Source organism: Morone saxatilis, unplaced genomic scaffold, assembly GCF_004916995.1.
Source record: "Morone saxatilis isolate NCDOM2014 unplaced genomic scaffold, NCSU_SB_2.0 Contig3, whole genome shotgun sequence".
Taxonomy (NCBI): domain Eukaryota; kingdom Metazoa; phylum Chordata; class Actinopteri; family Moronidae; genus Morone; species Morone saxatilis.
Genome location: NW_023339873.1, coordinates 10479084 through 10488217, shown reverse-complemented (window position 1 = coordinate 10488217; position 9134 = coordinate 10479084). Strand labels below are relative to the sequence as shown.

The window sequence follows — 9134 nt, the reverse complement described above, 5'->3', positions numbered from 1 at the left end:
GAGAGAGAGAGAGAGAAAGGAGGCTTCCCTGGACTTTGGAGGGAGGTCTGACTCCTGTAACACATTTACATCACTATGAAGCACGAGTGACACAACATTATCAACAGCCTACACACCCTGGTTAAAACTCACGTTACAGTCACTGACACATCAACTTTTACTACAGTCAGAATGATCAATAAGTAAAGATGGGATCTCTGCAACCAAAGTTAACTACATTCAGTCAAACAATAACTTTTTCTGAGAGGGTTTTTGAAAAAGAATGCGCTGCACAAGCAAACCTTTAACTGACTATAATGACTATTATAGATTTGTTTAGTTTGTTTGTGGTTAAAGGAACTCGACGTTCATGCTGAACCAAGCATCCTGTTAAAAAACACAGACAGTGGTTATACTGTTGTTTAAGATGAAGGAAGTGAAATGTACATGAAGCGACAACAGTTCCTGTGAACATAAGACCCATGACTGGATATGCAGTGACACTGCTGTGTCAGCAAGCAAATGAAGAATAATTAAGTTGTGTATGTATGTATGTTGCATGCTTGCTGTCCTAAGTCAAGACAGCACATAAAACTACAAACCATTTGTCATAATTGTCAGTAAGACACTATTTACTTTTAGATTTAACCATAATCATAATAATGACATCCTTGTATCTATTGATATGTTATGTACAACTATTATTGTACACATCACCCAAAGTAACCTCTGTATGTCCAAATAAATAAAGTGACTACCTAGAAAGATCATTTGAAGACAAGCTGTATTAGACCTGAAAATATTTTTTTTTACTCCACAACAGCTGCAGCAATGATGTTCTCTGGCTGTAAAGTGAAGTTCACCTTATTTTGGGCACTGGTCTGTGCATCTCAATTCATGTATTAAAGGAATCTGGAGTAGACGAAATTTGAAATGTGACTCAACACTGCGTGTGTGTGTGTTGGTAATTTAGAGTCTGTGTCAGAGACCACAAGGCTCCCAGAAAAAAGGCCAAAAGCAGTGACTACCTCCAAGTACAACCAGTATATTCAAGAAAAAATGTGTGGAAAATAAAACTAAAAAGCGGAAGATCATGTTGAGGCATGGTAGCATGAAGGAACAAAAAAGCTTTACAGCCCACTGGGCTGCTGTCTTTTTTTGTCTTTTTAAGAAAAGGCAATCAATTGGGATTACTAGACTAAATGTTTCTTTTTCTTTTTTTTTATTTACTCATATCATAATTTCTCAGACCTTAAGGTGCTTTTTCAGAAATGTGCTGAGGAAGTTTCATAATGATGGGAGTTTGGGGGACTTTTGAAACCTGCACTGCAATTTCAAAAGTGCATCAGTCTCATCACAGTGCAATCGCAATCTCATTTTCGTGGTCAAGTAGTACACCTGTGACAATTTACAATAATAAAAAATGAATGCAGCCACAACAAATCCAAACACCATATGTTTGTACTGTGTGTGTATGTGTATGTATGGCAGAGATAAAGAATGGACCAAAATACTATCAGCGTGAAAACACACTCAGCATACTGACCCCTTATCACTAACTTGTCACCATCTTTTAAGGATAGCATAGCAGTATATGTATAATAAACCCTATGAGCCCACATCCAAGACACTATATTAGCCTGGGCCTATAATAGACACACTATCTGTCACATGGTTTTAATGCTGGATTAAAAGGGGGAAAACATACTTTAAAGTCAGTGAGGATGAAAAACTAAGAATTCTAACATGTGATGTGTACAAATCCAAGAATACATACACACTTTAATTGCAATTAAGTCCACCTTGGCATATAATAAGCCAGGTGGTAGCCTATTTCTCACTTTACTTATGTCCCACTAATCCTCTTGAAGGGCCTATGAGTAAATACAGGCTCCAAGGGCAGGGGGTTAAACATGAGATTTGGAGACCCTGTACACACTCTATCCCCTAACCCATTTAACCTCACTGCAATTCACTAAATCTAAACGACGAGGCTGGCTGGCTGGGAAGAAGAGACCAAACATAACAAGCAACAGCAGGTGTGGAGCACTAAACACGTTGCCGAGTGCGATCCAATCCCCTCAGATCATAAAGCTTTTCAAATAATCCTTCAGGAATAGGAAGCATACTGTTTATACGTGGCAGGAACAGAGCTCACCTTGAATGTTTCTTACACAAACCGATGAGTTTCATGTTTATAACAGCGTACACACACACACACACACACACACTCCAGCTCTTGGGAAAACACACCAGTTGTTCAGTTATGACCTCTGACCCTCCACCTCCTTCCTACAGTGATATGAACAGATTACACAGGTCCTATATTGCCTTTAATGACAGGTGCAGCTGTCATATGGGTGTAATTACAAAGAAAGCTGTACAAATACAAGTGCTACTAACGACACAGGAACATTTCCTGTCAAATCTGAACTCATTTTTAGATCGCCAAGTGGAACAGATACGAAATGAGAGTTAAAAAAAAGGCTGTGTTTACATTAGTGTCTCTCACCAGCCTTGTCATCACTGGGCATTGTTTGATTGTGTAAAAGCCACCGGGCTATCTCCCACTGTGAGGGCCACTCATCCTTCCTTTTCACAACAGAGGGGCCCCAAACATACTCCAAACACTATCAACTACTGCCCCCCTCATCCTCCAATCTCTCACCAAAACCATCAAACACACATGCAGCGTCTGGTCTTGTCTGGCTACAGCTGGACTGCGGGGAAAAGGATGACACACAACTTAACATGGCAGGCAAAAGGGAACACCCCACTCACACACATCCAGCAGCAGTCACAGTGGCTCCCTCTGTGGCTTATCACGTCAAAACATATTTGAATGTGCCCCCAAATACGTTGCTAAACATGCATACCAATGGAAATAAAGAATTATTCCTCCCACACAGGTCTGAACACACTTGGTATTTAGGTTTTGGGAAAGTGTGTATTTGTATTACAGGCTTGTGTTTGTAGTGTGTGTTTGATTCCTTACCGGCAGTCGCCCGGAGGATGATCTGATGGGTTTAGCCTCTGGTCCGTGGGGGGTTGAATACAGGCTGTTGGCTCTTTGTTCGGCCGCGGCGGTGTTGCAGATCTGGGTGAAGTAGCCGGCCGGTACCGTGTTCATCAGCGGGCTGGACAGTCCGGTGCCGAAGAACTCGGTCTTCACTCCTCCGGTGGACAAAACCTTCATCTTTTGCTGAGAGCAAGGCAGTCCCACCGGTGGCCGACCCGATGCCGGAGAGACGCCTTTAGGCATCCGCATCATTTTCCTGAGTAAACTAAATTTAACCGGATTGGTCAGGCGAAGGGAGAAGTGTGCTGGTGTGCTAAGCACTCAAATGCTCTGCTAAAACCTTCCCTGTTATTAAGATGCTGCTGCTAAAGGCTTTGTGTAGGAAATATATCTGCACCCTTGCGATTATAATAACAGATCAGCCAGGAGCTTCTCATACAGCTGAGATCTAGCTATTAAATGCAAAATGCACGGGGTAAACAAGCACTTCTGTCGTATTTTCTGATAATATTCAGAAATAAATGCAGCAGACTGCTCGGTGTTATTACCCTTTGTCCTATAACAAAGTGCAGAGGGAACTTATTTAGTAAAAAAAAAACTGCTGACTATATAAGTAAGCACTTTCAAACAACCAGTATTTTTAAAAGTCCAGTACCAGAAAGGTTACCAGGTCTCATTCGGATCGGGTTCCACCGTGAGATTTACAGCTTAATGTGACCCCCTTCTGATGCGGAATCCGACCCGGGTCTGTCACTCCTGTGCGTCCAGCTCAGCGCTCCGCTCTCTCCATACAAGGGGACAAGAACTGGAGAAGAACAGCTTTTTTAGCGCCAAACTTCGTCCCGCGAAATTTAGATCTCCCGCGGTTGGAGCTTGCTTCTGATTGGCTGGCGGCACGTTCGGCTTGTCATATTTGCATAAAACAGTTGTTGGCGGATGGGGCTGCTACTCTTAAAGGGACAGTAGCAGGATTTGGGGACATTGTGTTCTTTCATTTCCAGGCTGGATTTAAGAGACAATAATTGACTAGTTATCATTTGGGATATGAATGAGTCCAGTCTATATAATCATAAATATATTAAGAGTTGTAACTTTGTTGTTTCAGCACTATTAGTATATATCTGTAGGTTATTACCCAAACTGTGCATTGTAAGTCCATCATAAGCAACATTTGAACATCTTACATCATCATTATCATACAGTAACTTCAACTTCGCATTTGCATGTTGTTTAAATGAATAGAACTTTGGTATACATTCAAGATCACATAGTTTTAAAACTTTGGAAATTACAGGAATAGTTTGTACAAAACATTTAAGTTTTTATTAATTTCCTACTTAATGCAATGGTGCATCCACAAAATTGCATTGTGATATCTGAACATTAAATTTGATTGTCTAGCCTCAGTGTAAAAAGTGGAGCAATCAGATACAGTGTATATTTTTAACACTTTCAGGGAAATGTTGTGAACAATAGTGTTCAAGTGGTTAAATATGAATAGTATGTAATTACATATAAAAATGACCTTCATGGTTTCTATAGTCAGAAAGGAGCCATTTCATTGAAATCCATATTCCACTCGATGAAAATGTATTGTGGCTTCTGCAAGGTGCTACTGGGGATAGTTTGTAGATGATAATTGGATTCATTCAGTACCACTCTTGCTTATTGGCTCAGAGGAGATATTGAAAGAAAACAACCCCTCCCCCATCCACAGCTACCAGACCCAAGCCATATGACTTGACCCCCATTGGCCAAGGCAAAGTAGACTGCCATCCAAAGAAAGCCTATTGTTAGGCCTCAATTTGAGCTACAATTCAAATGAAACCTACTAGAAATGTTCTGAATGGCAGATAAGTTAATGATGCTTTATTCACTCAAGATAGTGCCTAATGAGTTAATGTGGAGTATATATAAAGGACCAAAGGTGAGAGAAAAAGCTGACACAGTTGCTGGCCTATTAAACTGGATTAGATAAGATAATTCTTAATTGTCTGTTGGTTGAGAAAATTGCTTTGTAGATCACATGATATTGCAACATAAAACAGAGATTAGAAATACTAACAGAACTGTCATCATATTCTCCACACAGTGCAACTTAAATCATCTCCACCCTCTGTTTCTTCCTCTTTCATACCAAATTTCAAAACACAGTACGTCTCATTAGATATTGCATAGTCCACAGTCATGGGAGTCCCAATCGATTTTTTTTGTTTAAACTGTGTGATCCTTTTTGTAGTTTAATGTGGTTCTGATTGTAAAATGTTTATACAATGTTGAAGTAACTTAATTCTCTTTTAATTAATTCAATTTCTATGTCTTCTTTAGAGAGCTTGGGGCTCGGTGCAGAACCAGTTCTGATATGAGCCTGCAAAGCACAATGATGCAATAGGCTATACCCTTAACACCTGATTTATAACTATTACACTTTGGGGACACAATAATGTATAATTAAATCAGTAAAGCTATGAAATCATTATTATTCATTTTTAAAACATGTTTTTAAAAGCTTTTATTTAGCAGAAGAGTGACAGGCAAGGGGAAGAGAGAGGGGAGATGACACAGGCTGGAGTTAAACCCCTATCAGGACGCCATTGATTTTTCAATGAACAAAATAAGAAGAAAATCAACTCCACCAAGTTCACACAGAATTTAAATGGCTGAAGAGTTAATATATTGCTTAAAGCTGTTGTAAGTATAATGTGATAGCTCACCCTGGAGGCTCAGTGTGGTGCAGACAAACATAAACATACATAATATGCACAACAGCAATGTGCTTTTTGTTCAACACGTGAGACTTGTTCATGATATTGCTGCACTGACTCAGAGTTGTATGTACATTATGTGATGTGAGTTGCTTTGCTCTGCAGTTTATGCTCAGTCATTTCTAGCTTGTATCCAACCAATCTGGAGTTGTTGTGTTGTTGTGAGTACTTACATTCCTGGGATGTCAGGAGCACACAAATTGTTGCATCTTCATCCAACATCCCCATCTTGTGGTGTGACTGGGACCTGGTCTTCAGTACTGTAGCCTCAAGCATTGTTTCTTGTTTATCCTTTAATTAAAAAAAACAAAAACATTCTTTATGTTATCAAATTATCCATATATTCTAAAAAAGTATGTAAGTACAAAGTAAATACAATATCATAGACATGTATGTAATGCAGTTGCAAAATAATCCTGCAACAAATACTGCCTTTGTTTGTTTTTGAGACAGTGTCAGTTAGGTGTTGATTCTACTCAGTGCTAATATTTAGCCAACTGTTTGTAATTGCAATATACATTAAGGTGTTGTCCCCTCATTTGTGTACTTGAGGTGAGGTACAAATTACATCACTGCCTTACAGTATAGTGTAAAACCTGTAAAAAAAAACACACCCCTAAAATTACCAAAGAGTTCAACACTTCTTTAACAGTCTTTACAGTAAATAAATTGGAATCAGCTTTATTGGCCAAGTATGTGTAGACATACAAGGAATTTGACTCAGTTTTCTCCTTTACTCTCACAAACTTTATAGAAAGATAGAGACAGACATTGGAAAAACAAGGACAACAAAGCTGAACAAAGATAGGTAAACATAAACACTGAACTATATTACAAGTAGGTTAAAAAAATAATGTGTACATTAATATATGTAAAAAGCAACAATGAACAATATGTCTATATACAAGTCAAACTGTTTCTGCAAAACATGCAAGAATAAATATTGACTGATAAATGTTTATGATGATGAAAAGATTACCTTATATACATAAAATATACATATTATCCATGTATACATGTCTATATAAATTCTGTTTAGATTTACATTTAACAATGATAATGGTGTGCACTTAAAACAGTGTGTATTTAAACTATAAAATCTAGAATTTATCATTTCTAGGTACAGTGGATGTTTAGTGTTGCAGGGTAATTGCATTGGATTGTGCTTACACTCTTACAGATTTAATTGTTCATCAGTTTTATGTCCTGTGGACAGAAGATGTTCTTGTTTTTGGTTGTTTTGGTGTTCTGTAGCGCCTTCCAGAGGGGAGAAGTTGTATCAGGGTATGAGGGGTCTGCAGTGATTTTTCCTGCTCGATTCCTGACAGTGGAATTGCATATAGGACTTGAATGGATGGCAGGTACAAAGGTACAAAGGTAGTATTCTGGCCTATTGCAAAGCAATATATCATATTCACACCTTGTGTTTCACCTCCTAAGAATATCTATTACAGGTTACATGTTCATGGTGTTCCACTATCTGAAAAACTTTATTCATAGTGCTAATAACCAACTTTACCACTAGATGGGGTTGTAACCTTATTATTAGAGTATACTGAAGGTTAGAACTAGGTCAACTTAATCAACATATTTTCCAATAGCCTATCTTGATTAAGTTAACTTGGTCTGTGTGTTTTGTTTGTTGTCTCTTTTTGAGTTTGGTAAGACTGTAAATAATAAGAAAAATATTAAAATCACAAAACTTTAACTTACTGCTGCTGATGGTCCAGATGAGGCACTGGTAGTACTATGTGCCAACATTTAATGCTTGAAATTCCACAAGGTGGAGTAGTTCAGACAGTTTTTGTGGTAAAGTACAGTATCATAAATTTACAAAACTGCCCTTTTATCATATTTTTTTCTGTGGGCCTAGGAATGGTGCATAAATGCTGCATTACAGGTAATGTTCTTAAGCTTCCGAGGTCAAGGCATGTGTGTACACACGATACTCTGGTGTCCTGAATGTTGATACAAATCTGGCTTCAAGATTTATGAATGATCAGAATGGCTGGTTTGAGATAACGTAACATCCTCTCTTCTTAGCCATTTAGAAAGTTCAACTGCTTTAAACTGCTGGTAACTCATTCTTTGGAAAATTAGAAACACTGACAGGAAACTCCCTTCGTTTGATTTCCAACCACTCAACCTCAAGATTCATCTGAATACATCCTGTTGTATCAGCATTTCATTGTCATCCAAAGCCAAAAAGTCACGTCAGCATCACCCTTACCATCTGAATAACACCCCAAAGGGTTCCAACTCATTCATTGTTTCCTATCAAATATATACCAAGGCCAAACTGTTTCACATATTTTTTTTATTTCATTACATAAGAACATTCATACATACAAAGCAAACTTTATAATAAAGAGTTTATGAAACTCACAGCACATGGTCTGTAGAAATAACACAATCCCTACAAACATTTACAATTAACTCTAGTATAGAGTTCTGATTATACCTAAGAAAACCCAAACTCCCATTCAGAAAAAATACCAACATCCAAACTGACTCACACCTTACATACCCACAGCAGATATGTACACATTCGTAGGAAGTTTTAACAGTCTCCAGATCATTAGAAATAAGATTAAGAAGGGGAAATAATGCTGGGATAATTAAGTGAGATCATGTGAGACTTGGTGTAGAAAGGGTTCTGGTTGGGTTTAACCCACAAAAAGTTTGTTTGGAATGCAACACAAAAAAAAAAAAAAAAAGGAAAATAGAAGAACAATGTACCAATATTTCTACTTCTACCTACAGGTGATCCCAGGTTTTTGGAGGAGGGAATATAAAGCCGGTCGCTTTCAGTTTCCAATCCTGGCTTCTGCTTTGGTGTGTTGATTTGTCTGTCCAGGGGCCAAAGAATGAGTCTCTGTTTTCTTGCTCATGCACTACTGTTGATCCCCACTCATCTAGGAAACGGTCCACTTTTTTCTTGTCTTCTTTCTTTAAACCCTCCACTTCCCTCCTCCTCCTTCTTCTCCTTCTCTCCCAAATACCTATCCCACCCTTTCTGCCCCTCTTGTCCTCTTGCCCGGAGTGAAGTGGAGACATGTGTTTCCCTGCACCTGCATGGAGAGAAAGGAAGAAAAGTGAAGTCAGATCTCTCCCTCTCACCCTCCCTCCCTCCCTCCCTGCAGAGGAGAGCAGACAGACTGGCGCCTAGCATGGAACTTTCATTAACCCCAGGCAGATAGCAATGAATCCGCTACACATTCACTGGCCTGTCTAATTGGCAACCATGGTGAATGTGGAGGGTGAAGAGACTTTCATCTCCCAGCACATGAATGCCAACACTATTCTCAATGGTATTTAAAGTTTTATTTTTAAGTTATGTCGTTTTGAAAGTCATAAAAAAAAAAAAAAAA

General features: G+C 38.6%; 2 protein-coding genes across 2 annotated transcripts in view; both read right to left on the bottom strand.

Moving 5' to 3' along the window:
• The window catches only part of e2f2 (E2F transcription factor 2), an 11691-nt gene extending 7918 nt beyond the window's left edge, over nt 1-3773 (bottom strand). Inside the window, exon 1 of the mRNA XM_035673378.1 lies at nt 2975-3773. Coding sequence (XP_035529271.1) covers nt 2975-3250 — 276 coding nt within the window. The 5' untranslated portion in view covers nt 3251-3773. The remainder of the gene's footprint in view (nt 1-2974) is intronic.
• Nucleotides 3774-8063: 4290 nt separating this feature from the next.
• The window catches only part of id3 (inhibitor of DNA binding 3), a 2148-nt gene continuing 1077 nt past the window's right edge, over nt 8064-9134 (bottom strand). The window contains exon 3 of the mRNA XM_035674669.1: nt 8064-8834. The gene's annotated coding sequence lies outside the window, so the exon portion shown is untranslated. The remainder of the gene's footprint in view (nt 8835-9134) is intronic.